The sequence below is a fragment of the Rhododendron vialii genome, chromosome 12a (assembly GCF_030253575.1).
Source record: "Rhododendron vialii isolate Sample 1 chromosome 12a, ASM3025357v1".
NCBI lineage: Eukaryota > Viridiplantae > Streptophyta > Magnoliopsida > Ericales > Ericaceae > Rhododendron > Rhododendron vialii.
The window spans coordinates 32,616,820-32,642,355 of NC_080568.1; the positions used below are offsets into that span (position 1 = coordinate 32,616,820).

The 25,536-nt window shown below is 38.4% G+C and overlaps 3 protein-coding genes and 1 pseudogene across 3 annotated transcripts; 2 read left to right on the forward strand and 2 right to left on the reverse strand.

Moving 5' to 3' along the window:
* The first annotated feature begins 1,175 nt into the window (after window positions 1-1,175).
* LOC131309796 (uncharacterized protein At2g29880-like) lies at window positions 1,176-4,932 on the forward strand. The gene is made up of 3 exons (XM_058336410.1): window positions 1,176-1,361; window positions 3,716-4,050; window positions 4,292-4,932. The coding sequence occupies exons 2-3, from the start codon at window positions 3,724-3,726 to the stop codon at window positions 4,826-4,828; spliced, it is 864 nt and encodes a 287-aa protein (XP_058192393.1). The 5' UTR covers window positions 1,176-1,361; window positions 3,716-3,723; the 3' UTR covers window positions 4,829-4,932.
* A 4,200-nt stretch (window positions 4,933-9,132) lies between these two features.
* LOC131309685 (gibberellin 3-beta-dioxygenase 1-like) lies at window positions 9,133-9,902 on the reverse strand (annotated as a pseudogene).
* Window positions 9,903-10,321: 419 nt separating this feature from the next.
* On the forward strand, window positions 10,322-12,284 carry LOC131309686 (molybdate transporter 2-like). The gene is made up of 3 exons (XM_058336284.1): window positions 10,322-10,343; window positions 10,889-11,513; window positions 11,888-12,284. Exons 1-3 carry the CDS (start codon window positions 10,322-10,324, stop codon window positions 12,096-12,098), a joined length of 858 nt encoding a protein of 285 aa, XP_058192267.1. The 3' UTR covers window positions 12,099-12,284.
* Window positions 12,285-18,970: 6,686 nt separating this feature from the next.
* On the reverse strand, window positions 18,971-21,015 carry LOC131309797 (gibberellin 3-beta-dioxygenase 1-like). Its single transcript, XM_058336411.1, has 2 exons — window positions 20,457-21,015; window positions 18,971-19,647 (listed from the first exon to the last, which is right to left on the reverse strand). Exons 1-2 carry the CDS (start codon window positions 20,933-20,935, stop codon window positions 19,023-19,025), a joined length of 1,104 nt encoding a protein of 367 aa, XP_058192394.1. The 5' UTR covers window positions 20,936-21,015; the 3' UTR covers window positions 18,971-19,022.
* Window positions 21,016-25,536: the final 4,521 nt, after the last annotated feature.

Below are 25,536 nucleotides of genomic sequence, written 5' to 3' on the forward strand. Positions count from 1 at the left end.
ACTTAAGTGTATATACCCCAGCTCGCGAGCTGACTCGAGCCGAGCTTATCCTAACTCGATCTCGGCTCGTTTACAAAATGAGCTGAAAAAATCGGCTCAAGCTTGTTTATTTAACTTCCGAGCCGAGCTTGAACGAGCTATTAACAAGTTAAGCTGTGAGTCGCTCGCGAACAGCTCGGTTCGTGTGCAGCCCTATTGGAAAGGAACTCCTCCGAACTTCAATATTCGGCTCGATAACGAAGTAGGCGCTCTGTTGGAATGTTAAATTTTTTAACTGTATTTTATATAAATAGAATTCCGTATAACAGCTGTCAAAGAAACCACCATATTGCATGGTCATGGGGGATGATTTTACACACCCCACACCAAAAAGTCAAACACCCAAGTTTCAGGCCAAGACCACTCAGTCAACTCTTTGGGGTTAGGTATGTTTATATTGATCTCATGTAATTTAATATAAAATGTACATGTTGACACCCAACTTCGACTCGACTACTTGCGCCCCCAAAAATAAAGCCGAAATCGTCATCTGAAAATCCAAGTTTTTTTTTTTTTTGAATCAGTCAGTTCATTCAAGCCCGAAGGAAAAGATTACATCGCAAAAACAAGAATGCACCAAACTACCTATTCCGGGATTACAGAACACCCTGCAAAAGCAAATCAACACTTCGTGCCGATATGAGAATCCCATCTGGAACTAGGCAGAGAGAAATCAAAAGAAATCTCAGCACAAACCAATACACAATAATAACAGATGTAATCAAAACAAACAAACAGCTCACAAACGAAAAAGAAATCTAATCCCTTGCCGGAGATCAAACACTACTTCGCTCCGGAAACTGCCGTTGACGGCCCAGACCAAGGAAATAGCGCAGGCGAACAAACAGGGCCCAAGCTGCTACCGAAACACTCCAACAACGGCGTCACTGCTACCACTGCCGGAAATCCCCAAGAAGCACCACCGACACAGCCGTCGACCACCGCAATCCTCATTCCGACCACCCACCAAACCCTAAGGGTGCGTTTGGTTGGATGGAATAAACTTTGGAATGGAATTATTATTCCAACAGATTGCTATTCTTGTGTTTGGTTCACAAATAAATGAAGGAATATGTATTCCAAAATGAATAACTATTCCTCCAAATGAGAGAATAGGAATTCCATTAAAAAGAGAAAGGAATTGTTATTCCAGTGCTTTCTAAATTTTGTCGTTTTGTCGGGAACAAAACCGACGCTTCATGTCTCTCACCTCTCACAACTACAGAAGAGAAAAATCGATCAGTTCTCTCCACTCTCGCCTCTCTCTCTCTCTCTCACCTTGATCGGGTTCGAAGGGGTTCTCTCTCGTCGATCTGGATCTCGTATGTATACTCTCTCTCTCTCTCTCTCTCTCTCTCTCTCCATATATGTGTGTGCGCGTGTACGTACATATTTGAACTTTTGCTCTCTCCTTTTGATAAGCTGATCGATCGATCAATTCTGAGAACTGTTCCTATGTATGATGGAGATTTGCTATTTGATTTTCTAGGGTTTGATAGATTTCTCCATAGTTTCATAATTGATCTGAACCTTGGTTGTTGTAAATCATCGATTCTAAAGCGCATCAAACAAAATAGAACCCATCCTAGTTTTAAGACGATTAACAATACAATTGCGAGTGGGCAAGAGTCGAGAGGTTAAAACTCAAGTTCATATATAATTGAACATGTTGCAGTATTCATGGTTTTTAAAACCCTTATTCACATCCTTGGTATACTTGTTGCGGTACAAACGACGCCCTGTTACTCTACTGCCTGCGACTGTGGACCAGATTAGAAGACTCTTTCATGATGCATAGATAAACATGTTAGGGATTTGTTTAGGGATACTTCACAATGTTCATATCTGTATAAATACATGTATCTATATTTGCCATTGGTTTTTTTTGTGTAAGATTCTCTGTAGGCTTGACTGCTTTTGTTATCTAATAGAGAAAGTGGAGAAGGGAAAAAATTCCTTATGCAAGTGCACATGAGACCCTTGATTTTTAATAGAAATTGTTTATTGATTGTTGAATTTTTTTAAGTGAATTCATGGACCTCTGTAATTTGGACATGTGTTGGTGCCCTTTTGTAGGTTTATTGCTGCCAAAAAAATTTCAGTGATGGCACGTCTTAGTTTATCAAAAAAGAAAATGAAAAGGAGCAAATTGGCAATGGCTATGCAGTGGTGGTTGTACATTCTACATTTACTTGGATTATTCATGGAATTAGCATATAGGATGGTTGAAAGACAATGCATGCATGGGGTTAGATCTAGGTATCGGTTAGATTTCTATGATAATAGAGATGTAATTGAAAAATGGGTGTATAAAAGTGATAGTAAATGTATGAATGATTTTAGAATGCCTAGGCGGCCATTTTTGAAGTTGTGCCACTTGCTTAGTACAATCGGGAAGCTAAAGCCAACCAGACACATGTTAGTTGATGAGCAAGTGGCAATTTTTTTGCATATCCTTGCTCATCATATAAAAAACAGGACCCTTCAGAATAATTTCCATCGCTCGGCAGAGGCAATTAGTAGGTCTTTCAGAAAAGTTTTGGTTGCGGTTATTAGGCTACAAGGGCATTTATACAAGACACCTGAACCAATACCGCAGAACTCCACTGATGAGAGATGGAAGTGGTTTAAGGTAAATGATTTCAAGTTTTTGGTCTTTACAAGTAACGATGTTATAATTCAACCTGACCTCCCAACATGTTATTCCTAATTTTATAATGTTTTGTAGGGATGTCTAGGGGCGTTAGATGGAACACACATACCTGTCCAAGTGCCGGCTGTTGATAGGCCTAGGTATAGGAACAGAAAAGGTCAAATTGCTACGAATGTCTTGGCAGCGTGTACCCCAAACCTTCAATTCACTTATGTGTTACCTGGTTGGGAGGGATCAGCAGCGGATGGACGGGTGTTACGAGATGCAATTAATAGAACCCATGGTCTAGTTGTTCCACGTGGTAAGACACCATGACACCAAAAACAATTGGACTTTTGTTTTTGAGGTCATAGATCACTGACATAATTAAACTCTATTCATTTGTAAAGGTACATACTATTTGGTTGATGCGGGGTATACCAATGGTGAAGGATTTCTTGCACCGTATAGAGGTCAACGATACCATTTGAATGACTGGAAGGATGGACGTCAACCTACAACTCGGGAGGAATATTTCAATATGAAGCATTCAAGTGCTCGAAATGTGATAGAAAGGGCCTTTGCGATATTGAAAAAGCGATGGGCAATTCTTAGGAGTCCTTCTTATTACCCCATTAAAATTGAAAATCATATTATCTTAGCTTGTTGTTTGCTACATAACTATATAAGGAACGAGTTGAAAAAAGACCCCTTTGAAAATATAAGATTCATTGAGAATAGGGATGAAGAGGACGCAGATATTGTTTCTAGTGTTGAGACATCACCACAATGGACCTCTTTTAGAGACAACAAGGCAGCTTCTATGTTTGTTGCATGGAGAGCAAGTAGAAGAGCAAGTAGATGATATGTGGTGACAAGAAGAGCTGAAAAGAGAATGCAGGATTCTGTTTTTTTTTTTTTTTTTTTGGTGATGAATGAGGACAATCATGTAATAGATAAAAGTGGGTTTGGATATAAATTTGGTGTTTTGAATCCTATTCTGTTGTCTTGTTTATGATGTTATCTCGCTTTCTATTTTTTTAGACAGAAGTATGGAAAAAAAGGTACACAGAAAATGGAATGATGAGGAGGACAGAGAGTTGATTTATGCTTTACATGACTTGGTGAATAAAGGGGACAAAAGGGACAATGGGTTCAAGGCCGGTTCCCTCACAGTGATTGAAGGAGTATTACATGAGAAGTTACCTGGACATGGGATAAAGGCTAAACCACACATCGAATCTAGGATCAAGACATTAAAGAAGGATGTTTGCATCGTGTATGATATGATCTATGGAGGGAGTACTAGTGGCTTCGGATGGGATCCAAACACAAATATGGTGGTTGCTGAAAAACATATTTGGGATGACTATGTTAAGGTATTGTGCATTTTCACTTCACGCTAAGTCATTTCTTTTCCCTTTTTTGCCTGACCTGTTACTTTTTCTGTCTAATACAAAATTTCCACTGTACTGTAGACCAATATACCAATTAGCTACAAAATGGTAGTGTTGTGCTGTCTAATATGTTTTCTGTTCTTTCCTACTCTCTTTTAAATCCCCACCTTGCTGGATTTTACATAGTACTGAAGAGTTTCTATTTTATTTCATTTTGATTTAGAGCCATAAAGATGCAACTAACTGGAGGAATAGGAGTTTCCCACACTTTGACATGCTTTTAACAGTCTTCGGGAAAGACCGTGCCACGGGTAAGAATGCTGTTACTGCTGAGGATGTATTAGAGGAGGAGAGTAGGAATGAAGGGAGTTGTGATACAGAAAATTTAGGCATTGGTATTGAAGAAATGGAGCACTTCTTGTCATCCACAAACGGAGAAGAGAGTAATTCTAACGGGAAAAAAAGAAAGAGGAATGATGATAGCTTGGATGCTTTCCGTGAAGCAGCAACGATCATTGGTTCAAAGATTGAAGAAGCAACTAATAAGTTCAGTCAAGCTCTTGGTGTCGATCTTGCTATAGCTAAGATGAGGGACAAAGTAAATGATGAGCTTCGGAAGCTTTCAAATCTATCTATGATTCAACGCCATAGAGCCTTACTTGCCATAGCTCGTGATCATGCAACGACTGCGTGTTTCTTTACCTTGAAAGATGATGAGAAAGAAGATTTTGTGATGGCTTTGCTTAGGGGAGATCTGTGAAGTTACTACTTGGTGTATTTATTTTAATTTGCTTTGTTTCTTTTTCAAGAAGATTTACTTTGGATGGTAAATTTGAAGTGTTGGGAATTCTCATATTTTAGCTCTATCATTAGGATTTTATAAATGTGACCGTTTAGCTTGTCTTTCCTAGATTTTTGAAAAGATACGCTAAAATAGGTGTGAATTATGAACATGGTATACCTGCCATGTGAGATTTTATTGTTGGGAGATGAGCAAAAATTAGCCTAATATTGTGCAGGGGTATTTATTAATTTCATTCCATTGATGTGTGATTCTAGCACACCAAACGCAGGAATTGGAATGTGAATTCCATTCTTTCTATTGATTCCTAGCCACAACCAAACATGGGAATTGGAATGATTATTCCAATTTCAATTCCTCCAATTCCATTCCATTCTTAATTCTATTCCAACTTACATTCCATTCCATCCAACCAAACGCACCCTAACTACCTTATCACGCCCACCACAGAATTTTTACCGTAATTTGATCCGGATCAGACACCAATAAAAATCAACCCAGAGCATCACACAAAAAGCGGATCGAGTGTGCGTCCCATTTCTGACATAGGTCACATGGAGTATGGGACCATTGTTGTACGCTCCGAACGCGTTCATTGGTTTACAATTTGTATTTTTATGGACAACCACATCAGTATGTATATTAATTGTATAGTTTGTAGGTAGACCTAAGAAAATTCAACTTTGGCTGCGGAAGACTAAAAGAGAGGTATTCAACGACCATACCTATGGGCCACCAATTTAAAGTCCAATGATGCTAGTATGAAGGCTATAAGACTTGGAGTAAACAAATATGTTTTCTTACTTTGTATTCATCTATACAGTTCATTAAGAGCCCGTTCCAGAAACGAAATAAGAATTTATTTTTTGTGTAATAAGAAGGCTTGTTTCTGAAAATAAGAAAGCTGCTACTTATTTTGGAAGAATTTATATAGGTACCGACCGGCCGGGGAGGGAAATCGTACCGGCAGCAGCGCCGGGCCGTCTCCGGCCACAGGACGGCCGCTGATTCGAGCCATTCAAAAATTCTATAAAAAAAAAAACGAGGGGGCCAGGGCGGGAATCAACGGCATACGAGGTGTGTAGTGTGCTTGATCTGAGCACATCTTTTCCTTGTAGGGTGCTTGATCATATATACACGGAAAAGGGGTGCTCGGATCAAGCACCCTGCACACCTCGGATGCCGTTGATTCCCACGAAGGCCCCCTCATTTTTTTTTTTAAAATTTTTGGACGGCTCGGATCGGCCGTCCGGTGGCCGGATATAGCCCGGCTTGGCCGCCGGTACGATTTCCCTCCGCCGGCACCCATTATCATAGCAACAGTCTTATTTTTTGTATAAGGCAATTTCAAACTCAAAAATTATGTGTTTACGCAAATAATTTTCCTACCACTATGGATCTTATTTGATAGATCTCATTGGGATCTTTAATACGGTGCAAAAAAAATTGAACTTTTTTTTTTCATTTGCATTATTTTTGAGTTTGAAAATGTGAAAGGAACTTTTTATTTGAATTTTGTGGAATGACCCTTCTTATTTTTTAATGAGAAGTGACAAAATAAGTACTTATTTTTTTAAAAAAATTTCGGAACGGAGCCTAAATAGGCTACATGGGATGCAGATTACAAGTGGAAAAACACATTTGAAAAACTGTCCTTATCTATATCTACAACTACATTTGAAAGGGTTTGTTATCAAGGAGGGTACTTATCCTTATCACTTTTTAGTACCCCAACTACATTTGAAAGGGTTTGTTATCAAGGAGGGTTCACCAACTCCCTCTCTCTAAACTTTCTCAGCAGCTAGGTTTTGTTCCGTTGGGGGAGGGGCTGCCGCCCCCCCCCCCCCTACCCCCCCCCCCCCCCCCCCCGCCCCCCCAATCTCCCCCCTCCTTCCTCTCCTTTCCTCTGTTTCCTCTTCTCCGGTCTAAGTTTTCCAGTTGTTGAGTTCGGCGCTTGGACTCCGGCCATGGGCTTGTGGGTCTTGTTGTTCCGTCCTCGCGGTGGAAGCTCAGATCTGGCAGTGGATGGTCGGTGGATGGGTTTAATAAGGTGAGGTTTGTGGAGTTAGGGTTTGCTTTTTTTCTTTTCCGGCGGTCTTCCGTCTCTTCTACCGGCTGGGTCTCCCAGTCCGGTTTTGTACCGTTTCGGGTCTCCCCGAATCTGGTGAGGTTGTGGTGGTGGGTTAATAATTCCTTTGTTTTTGTTTTTGTTCTGGTCTGGTTTGGCCCCATCGGCTGTTTGGGTTGCTCCGACAGTGGGGTGTCGCCAGAGGTGTTCATGAGTGGCCGTTCCTCGGTGATTTCCCCCTCGTCTGGATCTATAGGGATCGTAATGACTCAGCAAATGGCAACGTCCCTTCCTCGACTTGGCAGAAGTCTCCGTCTCGCGGGTCAGCCGCTCGGGCCTCTATCATGTTCTTTCGCTTATTGTATTCTAGGGTTTTGATTTTTGGAAATTTGATGCTTGTATTCGGGGTTTGTTCCCCGCTTGTGTGATTCTCTCTGTAAATCGATCCTCTGGATCCTTATTGATATTGGCAATGAACTTTACCTTTCAAAAAAAAAAAAAAAAAAACTCGTATGAGTGGTGGGTGTGTGTTTGAGTGTAAATTTAGATGTGTCACTAGAATTATTGTTTAAAGTCCTTGTCTTGTACTAGCCACATCCGTACATGTGCAATCTTTTCACATTTGGCTTAGGCCCCGTTCTAGAAACCTTCTTAAAAAATAAGCAGCTTATTTCACATTTTCAAATTAAAAAATAATGTAAATGAAAAATAATTTTTTAATTTTTTTTGCATCGTATAAAAGATCTCAATGAGATCTTTCAAATAAGATCCATAGTGCATATTTTTAGATTTCAATAAGCCCCTCATTTTTGAACTTGAAATTGTCTTCTTAAAAAATAAGGGCTTTTTTTGAGTACCGGAACGGGGCCTTATACTGGTGTCACGCATAGTCCTCTGCACGTCTGCACGAGACCACGTGCTCAGTGGACTTTGTTGGATGTTTAACAACTTTCGTAGGTATAAAGTTATTTAGGGTTGTCGGTGCATAATGAATAATCGGGAAGAGATAACGATTAAGCCACGTCTTTCGCGAACCAAACAAAATTGCAGATAGATATCTCTGACGAAGTGTCAAAGTACCACTGATTTTTGTCTTCATGTTTTTGCTTTAAATTCCAAATTTAATGTATTCGTATATATTTGTACGATGATAATAAAGAGTTTTATGCCCAGAATTATGGTACTTTTAAATTATGCTTCCTTTTACCACTATAAAATACTGTCATGTACAGTAAGAGATTGATATCATAATCCCGATAAACTGATATACATTCAAACTAACATCAACGAAGAAGTCACATATTGGATAACGAATCGAAAATTTTCTCTAATTTGGCAAATAAAGTAAGAAAATAAAAGCTATATCTTAATTTCATAATTAAAGTAATACAGAGTACTAAGGTTTATAAAATTTGAAAAGGAGCAGGATAAGAATCAAAATTCCCACTTGGACCACCCACCATGAATGTCCTTTCCACTGGACCAGTTCTCTAGATCTCTTTATATATGAATTCCATAGATATGCAGATAGACTACTACGATTAATCGCTAAGAAATATTGCCCTTAGTACGCACTCAACCAATTCTCTACAACTGAGTTAAAAAGCATGCTTGATTCAAGCATCCTCCATAAAATTTGAGAGAGAGTGCATGTTTTTTTCTTCTTTTTTTGTCCTAACCGATAAGAAGTTAAGAGTTAGTTGTTAGTGGTTATAACGGGAGTCGAGCACCTCTTTCATAAAGCCTTGAACTAAAAATCTCTGCCTTTGGAAGGAGAATAATGAACCAACCACAATAGACGTGGTGTTCCGAGTGCATGGAGGATTATAACCGGAATTTATGAAAGTGTTAAGATAGTTTGTGCACGGAGTAATATAACCAGAATTCAAAAAGCTCGTTTGAACGTGATTTTTGAATTCTACATTAATCTAGTTCATCTTAGAAAATGTATTTTGACATAATTTATGACTCAAAACCAAGCATTGAAAAATGAGCAATTCATAATCTAGAAATGGGGCTCCCAAACAGCCCCTTACTTTCTCACCCCACAAATACCCCCAAAATATGTGAGCACCCATAACATGGCCTACCCATGAAAAGAAACCAACCCCCCTCCAAAAAAAAAAAAAAAACCCTTACAATAACAACCTAAGAGAAAGACAATATGTCAATTGATTTTTGTCTGTCATCTTGTTGAATTCTCCTTAAGTAGTTTCACCTTGGGAGGAGCATGCCATGTGAACTAAGAATTTGGTGTAATCATGTCCTGTGCTATGTATGTGTTAAAATACATCAGTGATAATAATCATTTATCTATAACATGTAACATGTCAAATTATCTCCACTTGATTTTCGACAGTATTCTGGTTGACTAATCCGGTTCGCGGAATACATAGCTGGACCGACGAAAGGGTCTCGTTAAAATGCTTTGCCTTAGCAATAAGGTACGTACTCAGTCCATGTGACGGGTCGATAGAGAGGCGGATGGGTCAGGTCTAGTAGTTTTGAGAGCGGCAAGATTTGAACATTGGATGGTGGCCCATAGAGGTAGGCAACCGAGAGCCGTTGTTGCGTCCGGTTCACCACAGCCCGGTGGAGCACGCTAGGGTACGCCCCGTTGGATAGAATGTGGAGGAGGTCCCCTATGTTGACCACAAGGGCACCGGGTACCGGAGGAACCGTGACCCACCCAGAAGCATCCCGGAGTACTTGTAAGCCACTTGTGTTGTTTTGGTAGAGAATGGTAAGTAGGGTCGAATCCGTATGCGCCGCTAGACCCATGGCCCGGTCCAGATCCGGACATGCCGGGTAAGAATTCAGCTGGATGGCAGCAGCACCCTCTTTGTTGGGGCCGGCCCAATCAACATCTTCTTGGGATATACCCAACGACCCAAGCGTTAGATCCATCAATCTCCCAGCTAGCTTCTGCATTTTTTTCTCATATTCTTCAATAACGCCACTAAAAAATAAATAAATCAAAAATTATAAAAATAACAATAATTATAACGCCACTAAAAGACAAAACATCAGACATAAAAAAATAAATTAAAAAGGCACGATTACGAACGAAGATGCTAATCGTGAAGAATCTAGAACAAAAGCAAAAAAGCAATAGTTGGAATTGATATTCACGAAATGTTATCTCTCATTCTCTCCACGTGTTATGCATTTTTTCCGGTGGAACGATGCATGTTTTTTTTAATCATGCCGATCACACACTACTACGTGACACATTTGTGTTTTTTTTACTATAAAAAAAATGTAGGCCGTTTTACTATTTTATTCATGTTAATTAACTAGTTTTGGCATTTTGGTTTGTTCTTCACACTAATTAATAATTTGTCAACAATTTTTTTCTCAATAACTTTTTTACTCATATATTCATGTACAATCTATTCACTATCGGTAATAACTTGATACTTCTTAACAGTTTATTAACTATCGATAATAACTTGACATTTCTTAATAGTTTATTCACTACCAAAAACACATAATAACTTGATTGCAACAAATTATTTCTCAAAATATACTATTCACTATTGGAAACGGCCCCTTAGGTGTCATATTTTTGCCCTTCGTATTTTAAAAAAAAAATTCACTGATGTTTTTACATTTTCAATAACCTTTGCCATAAATAATACTCCCTTCATCCCTAAATAAGTGTTCGAGGGATAAACTTAGGCCTTCAAAAAGATGCATTTGTTTCGTTAAAAAAATTAAATTTTTTGACAAATTAATAGATAGTAATGAGTTCCATTAGATTGTGAAAAAAATTAAATATTTTAATGAAAAACATGCATATTTTGTAACGCTTAATTTTATACACCGGACACTTATTTAGGGACGGAGGGAGTACTTAGAAAAAAAGTACGACTCAAAATCAACAAAAATTTACAAACATCAAGAATAATAAACAGAGGAACTTTCTTAATTACATCCAATTATATCAGGCGACGCACAGGCCAGCTTACACGCATTTAGAGACACTGAGGACGTCGAACAATCTCAATCTCAATCCCAACGTCGCGTTCGGAAAAGATTGGGGGTTTTATCGGCGATTCTTGCCGCGCTGATCGTGTTCCTAATAGGAATTATTGTTTGTTTTATTCGGGATCCATCGATCTTTAAGGATCTCAAATTGGGTCCCTCGAAAATTCAATTTGTGAAGTTCACGTGGGAGGATTGGAAGGTTGGGTTTGTTAAAGCGGCTATACCTCAAATACCGTTGTCTATACTGAACTCTGTGATTGCTGTGTGTAAGTTGTCCGGTGATCTGTTTCCTGAAAAGGAAATATCGGCGACGGCGGTTTCGATGAGTGTGGGGGTGATGAATTTGGTCGGGTGCTGGTTCGGCGCAATGCCGGTGTGCCACGGCGCCGGTGGGTTGGCGGGGCAGTACCGGTTCGGCGGCCGGAGCGGCTTGTCGGTGGTGTTTCTCGGGGTTGGGAAGTTGGTGCCTGGGTTGGTTTTGGGGAACTCGTTTGGGAGGATATTGGGTCAGTTCCCGATAGGGATTCTTGGGGTGCTGTTGCTGTTTTCTGGGATTGAGTTGGCTATGGCCTCAAGGGATATGAACACTAAGAGCAAGTTTACCAGTTCTTAGGTAAAAATGCTAGTAAACAGTGCATTTTTTTCATTTTAACTACTCACATCTCTTTCAACACTACACCAACATTATCTATTTAACATATTCTTTATTAAAATAATTATTTTTAGAGAGAGACGAGTCAGTGAGAGAGAAGAGGAAAAGTGCTTTGGTGTGAGAGAGGGAGGAGAGAGAAACTATTTGTTTAAAGTGTAGCTGATGAACAGTGCTGAGGTATGAATACCTAACCATTTTATCAAATCCATTTTACCTTCACTTTTACCTCAGCTGCTGCAGCTGGGTTTTTTGGTTTTTCGTTGGTATAATAGCTCAAAAAGGCAATTTAGCAATGCTGGTAAACTTGCTCTAAGGAGGAGTCGTTTGTGATGCTTGTCTATGCTGCTGTCTCACTCACTGGTTCTAGTGCTGCTTTGGGATTTGGGTGTGGGATTGTGCTGTTTCTGCTCCTGAAAATGAGGCAAATGGAATGGACTAGTAGCGTTGGGTTCTTTGAATGCAACTCCAAATCTTCTCTTCATGATGAAGCTGGTCAGTTTCAACCCTTGGAAGCTTAGGGAGTGTAGGTAAGGTCATTGGTTCTCTTTGATTATTCAGCATAATTTGTATACTGTTCTTATTGATTTTAGCATATGCTATCTCATAAAGTTGCATAGAATGGCAGTTGGTGTATAATTATTTGTACAAAGAGTTGAAATTGATGCAAATCAATGGAAGTAGCTATCTTTCGTTTTTGGAGTTAATGTTAAGTAGCTATCTCATTCTTTCTGCTTGATTATGTCTGATCTAGGGTTAACTGAAACGCGGATTGTTCCCGTATGGGGAACGAGGATGTGGTACGCCATATGCACGAAATGTACGATAGGTAATATTTTATTATGCTAAAATGTATTTCTTGCACATGATGAACAACTAGTAAAACATCTTATTTTTCAAGTTACTCATGTAAGACACCTTTGTCGGAGTATTTTGGCGAATTCTTTTACATTTTGTCTTTCAAAGTTACAATCTGTCTAGATTTTATTGGAACGAATGGGAAAATCATTGGGATCGCTTTGAATCAGTAAGTGCATCGTCTCAGAGCGGTATGGTACGGTGTTTCGAAACATGCATCCCAATACTTAAATCGTTAGGTATTAGGTTCTTCTGGTAACATGGGTCTGATTGCGTGCTTCTTATATTCTACGAGAGCTATTATATGCATATGAAACTTGAAAAATAGTTTAAAAAGACAGTTGAACAAGGAATCGGCTTCTCTGGAATAGAAAGAAACCGCAATTAGTTATCAACTTTGCTATTGTTGTCTATCTGGTTGTCTGCAGTGTTATATTGTAGATGTTATTACCTCAAGGGCTCAGTAGGATCCCAAAGAGAAAGTAATCTAAAACGTTATGTGATTCACTGACATGGTAAAGATGAAACAAAGAAAATGACTGGTTATAGTTTTACCAGATCCACCATGCAAGAGTTTATGTGTTTGGAGATTGCTTTGATCTTATGATCTTGGATTATGCAGCTCTTGGTTCCCTTTGCACTTTGCACTCCGCAATGGAGACTGGTATGAATCTTGACAATAATGAGATCAGGACGAACAATTTTCATATGATAGAAATGTATTTCTTTCCCTGGTTCGCTTTCTGTTAATTCTGGCATTCTTCATCATTTCCCTCACTTAGCTTAACGACTCAACTTTCAGATTGTGAACTCGGAGATATAGATGTAACAAGTGCTAGATTATAGGCATTATGGAACATCTGCAGAACAGCAAGTACTCTCTCTTTCTAGAAATGACATGCTAAAATCAATTTCAGGCATTGAATCCGTAACACATTGTTTCCTTTTGGGTGGTGAGCTGTTATCAAACTTCCAACAATGGGGTTTCTCTTGAGTTCCACACCATTCTCTTGAGTTCTGAACTCAGGTTCTATTGCTAGAAATAGAGTTACATACACATTAACCTATCTATGCACCGCAATCCTATGAAACATGGATACTTTCCGATAGTAAACTTAAATAAGCAAGATATACCAAGTCTTCTTTAACTACCTCTGCATATGGATATCTAGTTTATTTGCTAGTCCTAACAAATCATGGCGTTAAGAAACTTAAATAACTAGTTCCACATATGAAGAAATAGCAAATCTGTAGTTATGGTCTATGCCATGATCTCAGAGTAACCTGAATCAGAAACTCTTTATCAGTGGAAATTGGCAATACCACTCCGACAAACCTTACCTGAAATGTTTTCAAAAGACACTTTCACGCTTGATTTGGTAATTGGCAATACCACTCCAACAAATCATATCTCCTGCCACTTCTCTGCCTGATTTGGTCATCATTAGTACTCTTTGTTTCCTCTCTCAATCCTCGGTCTACGCTCGTGCACTCAATCCTCGCTCTTTCGAATTTTTAATAGTTTGAAATGTTTTCAAAAGACACTTTCACGCTTGCGTACACACATTATGTGATTAAGTTTCTGAGTCACTTGCTAGCCTCATTACCATCGGCTAGATAGCTATATTTCCAAGCTCATGCATTCTCATCATATATTGTCACAAAAAAAGAAGTGATATCTTACTAAACTTTTTGTCACGTCCGCATGGAATTGAGAAAAGTTTGTAGGTATAAGATGGGGCAAAAAATTCATAAAATGAGCAACGAAAATTTGTAAAGGGAGTGTGTACTGAATACTTTTTTCTCAACTTTCAGATTTTGAACTCTCATTAGCAGATTATGAAGATGAGATTAAATTCTGTCTGGAGGAGCCGGACAGAGGGGGTTTTCCGCCAGCAGCCCCCGTGGACCCCCTTTGCGCATTTTCTAGCAGGAGTGCACAGGTTTAAGCTGAAACAATCGTATATGTTAGTACGCGTGTTTTAGTATATCCTGAAATTTTCTAGCAGGAGTTTCCAGACTCGCTAGGTGGGAGGAACATTAATGAGCTTAATGGGTTCCTTAATGCCAGCACAAGCTTCCTGTTGTGGACTTTTTCAAAGGAAAACTCGAAGCCTGCACACCTTCATGCTTGTCATGAATCCTGCCAAAGGGTATGGCTGTTTCTTTGCAGCTTGAGACAAATCTGCCAAAGAGATCCACGGGCCACGGCACTACGTTCAAAAATATGGAAGAGTCGTTTGATTTAAGTCCAAAATACTCCTGATATGCTTGGCTTCGGCCAATGTGGAAACTCCTCCACCTTGCTGGTCGATTACATGGGTTTTGAAATGCAGCCTCTCTTCAAGCAACTCAAAGGTTCACCAACCTTTTGCGGTCTCACTGAAACAAAACTTTCTGATAGAAGTTTGTGTCTTCTTGTTCACTTGATGTTTCTTTCTTCCTTTTCGATTCTTTCTTGGTCCGTGAAACGTCTGTACTCAAACCTGTTGTCAGTGCTATGTAATGAAGTGCTGGAATTGGTGTTTGAAGTTAGGTTGCAGTTTGAGTTCTATGACTCCATTCATCCAGCCTTATTCCGCTTGATATATATCCCTGAAATATCGAGCCCCCCCAGGTGAGCTATATTCGTCCGGACGGTCCTTGATGCAAATCAAGTTCAAGTTTTGGGAGTTAGAAACAAGTAAGGGTGAGCGGACCAGTCATGAGAGCCCTTGCCTTCATCTTTCTTGGTCATAGTTGTGAGCTTAGTCACATAATTTGCCAGTAGTACTCTTTGTTTCCGCTCCAAATCCTCACTTTACGCTCTCAATCATCGCTCTATTGAATTTTAGTAGTTCGAAATGTTTTCAAAAAGGCGCTTTCTCGCTCGCGCACGCACATTGTGTGACCAAGTTTCTGAGTCACTTGCTGGCCTCATTACCATCGGCTAGATAGCTAGATTTCCCAAGCTCATGCAATCCCAAAATAAGGAGTCTAAAAAAGACATAAAAAGAGAAGGCTGCTATATATTATACGATACGAAATTAGAATGCATACATAGCCAAATTTTGCAACAGAGCACAGTCAAATCCAACGAAGCCCATAAGTCTCTACAGGTAGATTTGATGAGGCCCAATATAGGTTTTGCACAAGGATCTGCTAAGAGTTTTTTTTGGCCTTTTTGGCCCAATACAGGTATAAAGTGGACTTGCCATCCATCTCCAACTGTATACAGTAAAAATAGCGTTTTCACCCTATAGTTTGACTAAAATTATACTTCCGTCTATTTTGTTTCATTTTGGACCTGCCAACACTTGAAAAAAAGAAAACGCACGGGTCAAAGTGAAATTACAAGGGTAGAATTTGATAAATCTGCAGGTAACATACCTGCTCCCCAAAGAGCTTTTCTTTCGCCCGTAACAAAGATAACCATCAATGCATCTCCACTTCTAAGTGCCAAATTCATTTTATCATCCCTTAAACTTCTAAATCGTTTCTAACGCAGTGAGTCCCTTTTGAGAGCCCACTCGGTTTTTTTTTTTAAATTATTGAACGGCTCAGATCATCCGTGCGGGACCAGTAGTAGGTTCCACGGAGCCGTCGGTACTTTAATTTGCGAGTAAATAGATAGTATATGACAAAAAAAAAAAAAAAACTAATCAGGCTCAATTTATTTTGAATCAAATATCGGCACAGTATATATTGTTAGAATATATATAGTTAGATTAGCATTTTAGAAAAGAAGTTGAACTCCTGACTTCATTGCTCCTAGCACCTAAATGTATCCCTGATACAGTTAGACCAAAGACCTCTCGGCCAAGTTTTTACACTTTTAATCATCTACTAATTAGTAACAGCAAATATAGGATGAAATCCATTAGGACCGGCCAAGAAAATGTGCCAATAGTTGAATCATTGGAGGATAGTTTCGGTATTCTTGTTCTTGTATCCACATCAATGGAGGATATTTTCTGCATTCTTGTTTTGATTACAGTACTAAAAAGGCAGAGTCAAATAAGATGAGCTCACCTGAGAAATTACAGTACAGACACAGAGAAGATTCTCGAACTCCAGAAATACTTTCACCTTTTTTACCAGGAGTAGATCCATTGGGTGTTGAGAAATGTGAGACCTTTGGGTTTTACTCTGATTCCTGTAGTTGGACTATTTTTGTGTTAAGTAGGAAACATTTTGGTTATTGTACTCCTCCAATTAATTAACCAATGAACAAATGGTTCACGTCAAAAGTACATGAATCGTTTTTTTAGAGGCTTTTTTGTTTCCCAAAACTTGATGAAAGATGAAATCGACACTGATTATCAATTGGTTGTTAATATTCGACTCACGCGAAGGTTCAAATACAAAATATATAGGATTGTTGGTACGTAATTGATAATCGGGAAGAGATGACGATTAAGGCGTGTCTCTTGCGAACCAAACAAATTAAATTGCAGATAGATATCTTTGTCCAAGTGTCAAAGTACTACTGATTTTTGTCTTCATGTTTTTGCTTTAAATTCCAATTTTAATTTATTCGTACATATTTGTACGATGATACAGTAATAAAGAGTTTTTATTATGCCCAGAATTATGGTAGCACTTTTAAATTATGCTTCCTTTTACCAATAAAATACTGTCATGCACAGTAAGAGATTGATATCTCATAAACTGATATGCATTCAAACTAACATCAACAAAGAAGTCACATATTGGATAACGAATCGAGAATTTTCTCTAATTTGGCAAACAAAGTAAGAAAATAAAAGCTAGTATATCTTAATTTCATAATTAAAGTAATACGGAGTACTAAGATTTATAAAATTCGGAAAGGAGCCGAATAAGAATCATAATTCCCACTTGGACCACCCACCATGAATGTCCTTAATTACCACTGGACAAGTTCTCTAGATCTCTTTATACATGGATTCCATAGATATGCAGATAGGAGTCCGGCTCCTCTCCAATTCATAGAAAATTGAAGGATCCTTCAATTCTAATTCAATGGTCAGAATCATCTTAGTAACTCTAATTCCAAAGCTCACGTAATATTTTATGGACACTGACTACTACGATTAATCGCTAAGAAATATTGCCCTTACTACGCACTCGACCAATTCTCTACCACTGAGTTAAAAAACATGCTTGATTCAAGCATCCTCCATAAATTTTGAGAGAGAGTGCATGCTTTTTCTTTTTTCTTTTTCTTTTTTTGTGCTAACCGATAGGAAGTTAGGAGTTAGTTGTTAGTGGTTACAATGGGAGTCGAACACCTCTTCCATAAAGCCTCAAAATAAAAATCTCTGGCTTCGAAGGGAAAATAATGAACCAACCACAATAGACGTGGTGTTCCGAGTGCATATCTGCCATTCAGGTCGAGAAAATGACATCAATCTTGGCCTCTTTATCCTTCCTTCCACTTACAAACCTATTTTATCTCGGTGGGCTTGTTTTACTCGTTATCATTTTTGCACTCCAGTCCTTGATAAATGGTTTCTTGAAAAAGAGAGAGTCAGTTATTTCCTTAATCACTTTATCCTCCCCAATCATCTTCCCAAACACCTTTTTTTTATCACAACCATTTAACCATATCTTCATTTATCTTGATATATCAGTACTGTCTTTGTTCTTTGGATGGGGGATCTTCCTTCATATCCGGGGCAAAAAAGCTTGTCGGTTCTGTTTGTCCTTCACTTTGAATAATCAAATGGGCTTAAACCTTTTCTCCAATGATCTCTATTTTTGTTCTTTTTCCCTTTCAAAAAGACAAAAAGGCCAATAGGGACTGTTTTGTTTGGATCCCTTCTAGTATAAGATTATTTTGTTTACAACTTATCCTTTGGCCTTTTTCATACAAAAGTTTATGAAAAACTTTAGAACACAACTCCGGACACAATTGCGTTCAGAACCGTTCGATGCATGCAAACTCATGTGCATCGAACAGCTCCGGATGCAGTTGTGCCTGGAGTTGTCTTTTAAAATTGTGTAGGTAACATTGCTCTTTTTCATATTCATGGAAGCAAACCTCCTTGTTCCCTTCTAAGAGAGTGTTTGAGAGAAATTATTTTTTTAGATTACATTTTGATTTTTTGGATTATAACCAGAATCTATGAAAATATTTCGATAGTTTGTGCATGGAGTAATATAACCAGAATTCAAAAGGCTCGTTTGAACATGATTTTTGAATTCTACATTAATCCCAGTTCATCTTAGAAAATTTATTTTGACGTAATTTATGACTCTCCAAGCCAAGCATTGAAAAATGAAACAATTCATAATCTAGAAATGGGGCTCCCAAACAGCCCTTTACTTTCTCACCCCCCAAAATACCCCCAAAATATGTGAGCACCCGTAACATGGCCTACCAATTGGATAACATGGCCTACCATGAAAAGAACAAAAAAACAAAAACCTTACAATAACAACCTAAGAGAAAGACACATGTCAATTGATTTCTGTCTGCCCCTTGTTGAATTCTCCTTAATTAGTTTCACCTTGGGAGGAGCATACCATGTGAACTAAGAATTTGGTGTAATCATGTCGTGCGCTATGTACGTGGTGAAATTCATCGATGATAACAATCGTTTATCCATAAAACATGTAACATGTCAAATTATCTCCACTCGATTTTCGACATTATTTTGGTTGACTAATCCGGTTCGCGGAATACATAGCCGGACCGACGAAAGGGCCTCGTTAAAATGCTTTGCCTTAGCACCAAGGTACTCGGTCCATGTGACGGGCCGGTAAAGAGGCGGATGGGTCGAGTCTAGTAGTTTTGAGAGCGGCGAGATTTGAACATTAGCTGGTGGCCCGTAGAGGTAGGCAACCGAGAGCCGTTGTTGCGTCCGGTTCACCACAGCCCGGTGGAGCACGCTAGGGTACGCCCCGTTGGATAGAATGTGGAGGAGGTCCCCTATGTTGACCACAAGGGCACCGGGTACTGGAGGAACCGTGACCCACCCAGAAGCATCCCGGAGTACTTGTAAGCCACTTGTGTTGTTTTGGTAGAGAATGGTGAGTAGGGTCGAGTCCGTATGCGCCGCTAGACCCATGGCCCGGTCCGGATCCGGACATGCCGGGTAAGAATTCAGCTGGATGGCAGCAGCACCCTCTTTGTTCGGGCCGGCCCAATCGACATCTTCTTGGGCTATACCCAACGACCCAAGCATTAGCCCCATCAATCTCCCAGCTAGCTTCTGCATTTCTTTCTCATATTCTTCAATAACGCCACTAAAAAAATAACGAAAATCAAAAATTATAAAAATAATAATAATTGTGACGCCACTAAAAGACAAAACATCAAACATAAAAAAATAAATTAAAAAGGCACGATTACGAACGAAGATGCTAATCATGAAGAATCTAGAACAAAAGCAAAAAAGCAATAGTTGGATTTGATTTTCACGAAATGTTATCTCTCCACGTGTTATGCATTTTTTCCAGTGGAACGATGCATTTTTTTTTTAATCATGCCGATCACACACTACTACGTGACAGCATTTGTGTTTTTTTACTATAAAAAAAAAAAAAAAAGCGTAGGCCATTTTACTATTTTATTCATACTAATTAATTAGTTTTGACATTTTGATTTGTTTTTCACACTAATTAACAATTTGTCAACAACTTCTTTTTCAATAACTTTTTTACTCAAATATATTGATAACTTGATTGCAACAAATTATTTCTCAAAACATACTATTCACTACTGGAAACGGCGCCTTAGGTGTTATATTTTTACCCTTTGTATTTTTTAAAAAAAAAATTCACTTGATGTTTTTACATTTTCAATAACCTTTGCCATAAATAGAAAAAAGTACGACTCAAAATCAACAAAAATTTTCAAACATCAAGAATAATAAAACAGAGGAACTTGCTTAATTACATCCAACTATATCGGATTACATATAGATGTGGGCTTATATACTCATATTTAAGCAAAAATATGATGATGAATCTTGATATTATAAAAACCCTTCTTTCTTTCTTTCTTTTTTATACGTACGTGCATGAGAATAGGATGAACATATGTGTACACGTACCAAAAGTGGTTATAGTCATGGGGCCAAAGTTGACGAGCGTGTTCGAGAGGGGAACCGAGAATGGTGAACCCTTCGGACCACATGAGCTTTGAGAAGAACGAGGAAATGCGAGCCACGCCGTAACCCGAGACCCCGTCCGCGGCTCGAGCCGCCTTGAGCTTTTGATGGGTAGGCAGAGAGAAGAGGCTCTTACCCGTGGACTCGATTCGATCCAAAAGGCTCGTTTCAATCCCGTGGTTTTTCACTTGGAACGCGCCCCAGGTCTTGCATGCGCGGCCCACTAGTTCTTGGGCGTTGGGGTCGTCGAGATCGATAACGGGTATGGACTCGGACACGGAGGAGTCGGCGGCGGTCGGTGGGTTGTTGGAGGAGGGGGAGTCGAGCGAGGACCATGCATGAGACTCGGGGAGTTCTTTTAGTGAGGTGAAGTCTAGTACGTGCTTGTGGGGTTTAATGGCATGGGAGACTCTAGAAGGCATGGTGAGTGTTTGAGAGGGAGAGAGAGAGAGAGAGAGAAGCTAGGTTGTTGAACTTTGGAGAATAGGGGTTAGGCTTTTCTTGAATCTTGAATAGTATAAAGTTGTAGGTAGAAATGGTGGTTTGTATGGTGTATATATATATAAGGTGTGAGTTAGAAGATGGTGACAAAAGTACTGGAGGATACAGTAGTCTTTGTTAATACTTAGAAAATCTTCCAAAAAAAAGAAAAGAAAAAGAAATTTGTTGATGGAATGTACTTTCGTTGTGGCCCCTTATCTAGAAAAACATTATAAAAAAAAAAAAAGATCACTATTAAGTGTGACAGAAAAGGTAATTTGCTAATTGAATTAATTTATTCTTGTTGTGGCTCCCTTATTTATAGAAACATTCGTGTAATTTGTTGATTATATTAACTTATGGGGTATGGCCCTTTCATATATAAAAACATTCCTAAATGTGATAGAAAAAAGTAATTTGTTGATTGAATTAATTTAGGGGGTGTGGCCCCTTTATCTATAGAAACATTCATAAATGTGAAGGAAAAGATAATTTGTTGATTCAAAAATTAATTTATTTTGGGGTGGCTCTCTTATCTGTACAAACATACATAAATGTGACAAAACGATAACTTGTTGATTGAATTAATTTATTCTGGGTGTGGCCCCCTTATCTAGTAAAACATTAATAAATATGATAGAAAGGTGATTTTTTTTATTGAATGAATTTATTCTGGGTGTGACCCTTATCATTCAAAAAATATGTACAAAAACATAACAAACAAATTAATTTCTTAAAGAATTATACTATGGTTGTGGCCCCATCACACTTCAATTGAATCTAGCTAGTAAATAACTTCTATTTTCCTATCTACTTTAGGATGGGTATTTTTGTGAGTTTCTAGTTTATAGGGTAATAGGATGGGATGTTGGAGGGAGAGGTGTTTATTTTTTAGTGGTGTTGGGAGGAGTGTTGAAGAAAGGGGACAAGAAATGATAGGGAGGGTAATTACATTGGACAAGAGAAAGAACAAAAATGGAAAGGACCATCTTGTCCACTACAAGAGAAATATAATTGAAGAAAGTTGAAGCATCTCAACCTCTCAAAAAAAAAAAAAAAAAACTAAACTAAACTAAAAGAGGGGTTTCCATGAAAGGGGAGGGCCCTATCTATCTTCATGTACTTTTTTGTCTTGTCCTCAAGTAGAAAAAACATCCAAATCACCCACCCTTTTTCCTTTGGCCCTCATCTCCCATTACTACAAGACAATAAACTCCCCCATTTCCCCCTAGCTTGGCCAAAATACCCTTTCTCTCACCCTCTAGGAATTGGTGAAGCTTTTCTTAAATCAATGATGGCCGCAGGGTGACTCAAAAGCTAAAATTGTCTTGACGCCTGATTTTTATCATCAAAAAAGATAGGAGAAGACAAGGAAATACTTTAGGAACTTTGGGAAGGGCATTTTTGTCTTTGTCTCTAGATAAGATGGCTTGGTGCTAATTTGGTCATTCTCATGAAAAGCTTAGTAAAGATTCTTTTGGTATTTTGCGTTTGGATCATGTGTCTTTTGTCCCACTTGACCCCATAGTCGGGGCTCCCAAGCTAACCATTTGCTTTACGCCATGTTTGGAATCAGAGCTAGAAATTTCGCTACACAAGGGCGACTATGTATACGAGCTAAGAATTTTCTATATATTTTTATAAGAATTTTTTTCCTATATAATAGTAGAGTTTTTATTTTTTATTTTCTTTCATGAACAACTGCCTACTAGTCCCTTCTTAGCTTCATCCCTGCTTGGAACTTGTGGGAAGTGAGGGAAAGGAAAAGAAAATAAAGAACAAGAAAAGTGGGAGAAGATCTCTATTTGGTCATTTTCTCTTCTTTCTCTTCCCAACTAAACCAAACAGGGATAGGAATTTTTTTAAACTTCTTTTTCTTCTCTTTTCCTTTCACTATGTTCCAAACAAAGCCTTAATGCCAAGGAAAAAAACATTTGCCTAATAAAAACAAATTAATTAAAGGGGTGTCCCTCAAAAATTAATTAATGGGTCATTTGGTCCCTTTGATTAGGAAACCACCTGTTATTGTCCCTTGCACAAATTTCTTTTGGTTCCATAGGCTATACAAGCACCAACTTAATTTTAAGGTCACCCCACCCCACCCCACTAGTAATGTCACAGCATGTCCATTCAAACATAACAACCGATAAGCCCAAAAAAAAAAAAAAATTTTGATTGCATGATTTGATAAGTTTAAATAATTTTGGGAAAGTATTAAAATTCAATTTTATGTCATCGAAAGAGTAATTCTTCAAGCAAAAGCTAGAATAATTCTAGTTCATCATGATTATCTTGATAAAAATTTCTTGAGTTGCTGCTCCAATGGCCCCGTTGCAAGTAGGATCATTTTTTTTTTTTTTTTGGAAGAGTAAGAAATTCATTAATAAGAAGATTACAACATACCATGTGCAGATACAACTATAAAAAACTAATTGCACACATGAATGGAAAAAAAAAAAAACACATTCAAATCAAAGAAGGATATATCTATCGATAAATTGATTAAACGGTTAGATGTTAGAGAAGCATATGCATAGTGTCGAACAGTAATGGTATTTTATCTTCCACTTTTGACGATGCTTCCTTTCAGCACCATCCAAGCGACTCTAGCACCCGGATAGAGAGCACTAAACCAAAACAGATGGGATGAAATTAAATTGGCGGGACCCACTGATCGAGTGAATGGGATGAAGCACCAGTCATGTTATGAAATACTTACGAAGCACCACCAAATCATGTTGTGCTCCAAGAGTACCTCCAAACAGTGAAATTATAAGATAGCCCGTGAGTACAATCACGTGGTACTCCGGACCACTTTACGACCACATATTTTTGTGGGGCCTACCAGTTTACCACTAAGTGTATGAACCTCGGAAGAATATGTGATTGCAAAGTTGTTCGGAATACTACATGACAGTACTCTCGAACTATTGAATAATTACTTCTCCAAACATGAGTATGATATCCTTATGACGGTCGCACCCAACTAACTAATCGTTGAGCAAGTGTACTCGTTGCCAATTAGATTGCAAAGATAGATAGATAGACATCATTTAAGTCAGAACCATAGCACTAATGTTGCTGCAACCGTTAGAACCTTTTTGGCACAATTGTGGTTTTTTTTTGCCTCTCTTTTTGCAAAACGGTTGTGATTTTTTTGTTTCGTTCCTATTGTACTCCAAACATGAACATGAGATCATTATGATGGTCATACCCAACTAATCGTCAAGCAAGTATACTCATTGGTACCAAAATGACTTCGTTAAAAAGTCAAAACAATAGCGATATTGCTACAACCGTTGGGTATATTTTTTGGTGCAATTGAGAATTTTTTTTTTTTTCCTGTTAAAGCGTGAGAGGAGGGAGGAGAAGTTAAATGGGTTTGGTGTAGTGACGAGATATGGCCAAACCAAATTTCATGTTAAATCTGACATGCACCAAAAATGATTTTGTCAAATTTTGACAGCAAGTTTAAAATTACCCTACGGGAATAACCTTAATTTGGTCAGATTTTAGCAATCACTAGGAATTTGGCACAGGAGAGAGAACATCATCTTGCATGCACGAGAGACATAAGCTCGTGAGCATGTGTGTGTGTGTATATATATAGATAGATTCATAATAAAAATAGATGTCATATCATCCCACTCTTGCATATGCAAATCACGTGGCGAGGTTGGGTTGTTTCACAATTTGTTCCAATAATATCAGGTTTAGGAGCATGGCTACAATTTTTGCAACAATGTGTGCTCGAGTGTGGAAGAGTTTTTCAAAAACATTCAGAACTACTAAAATTTGCGCGAATGCAAGGATTGAGAAAGCGAACGTAGAGCGAAAATTGAGAGCGCGAGCGGAAATCATACGTGCTCAAAGATTATGTGACTAAGATAACTACTAATATATGACAAAAGAAAACGCCTCAAATGATATGAACCCATGGTTAAAGCCATGTCACATTATTTCATTTCTATGTCTGAAGGTTTCTCTACAGAGTACTGCTGGATTTTTTCATCTTCTCTCTCCATTATTTCAGTTTTTGATAATGCTACTTTTCTGTTATAAATCTTCATCCCATCCTCATTTTCTCTCAAGCCCTTTATTGGGTATCATGAACAATTAAGAATTCTTGGTTTGTTAGGATTAATTTTCTATAGCAGACATATTGCATATAAGTACAACGAGTAGATAGAATGGTCCACAAAATGATATACTTTAATTGGACTTTGGCCTAATAAGATGGGCTTTGTTCCATATGGGTGTCCTTCGATTAGTTTCTTGCCGATCGTAGGTTTTGGAACTTAGATTGGGCAGAAGTGTTCTTTGGAACACAAACACGTTGTTTTCCTGTCCTATTAGTCTTGTAACAATTAATTTCAAGATTAATGATTTTTTTCGCCTTTCAAAAAAAATGATACTCATATAAGGCATTGACATGGTACAGTCTCATACTCAGGTCACGTTTCCACTAACAATTTTCGGTAACAAGTTATGACATTTTAGTAGTTTTGCATCTCATCAACAACTTATTAATTGGTTAGTGTAA

Coding starts and splice junctions, on each gene's coding strand:
- LOC131309797 (XM_058336411.1), bottom strand. CDS start 20,935: ATGCCTTCTAGAGTCTCCCATGCCATTAAACCCCACAAGCACGTACTA. Junction 19,648..20,456: donor CATGACTATAACCACTTTTG/GTACGTGTACAC, acceptor TTATTTTTTTAG/TGGCGTTATTGAAGAATATG.
- LOC131309796 (XM_058336410.1), top strand. CDS start 3,724: ATGGAAAAAAAGGTACACAGAAAATGGAATGATGAGGAGGACAGAGAG. Junction 4,051..4,291: donor TTTGGGATGACTATGTTAAG/GTATTGTGCATT, acceptor ATTTTGATTTAG/AGCCATAAAGATGCAACTAA.
- LOC131309686 (XM_058336284.1), top strand. CDS start 10,322: ATGTACAATCTATTCACTATCG. Junction 10,344..10,888: donor GTACAATCTATTCACTATCG/GTAATAACTTGA, acceptor CAATTATATCAG/GCGACGCACAGGCCAGCTTA. Junction 11,514..11,887: donor ATGGCCTCAAGGGATATGAA/CACTAAGAGCAA, acceptor CTGGTAAACTTG/CTCTAAGGAGGAGTCGTTTG.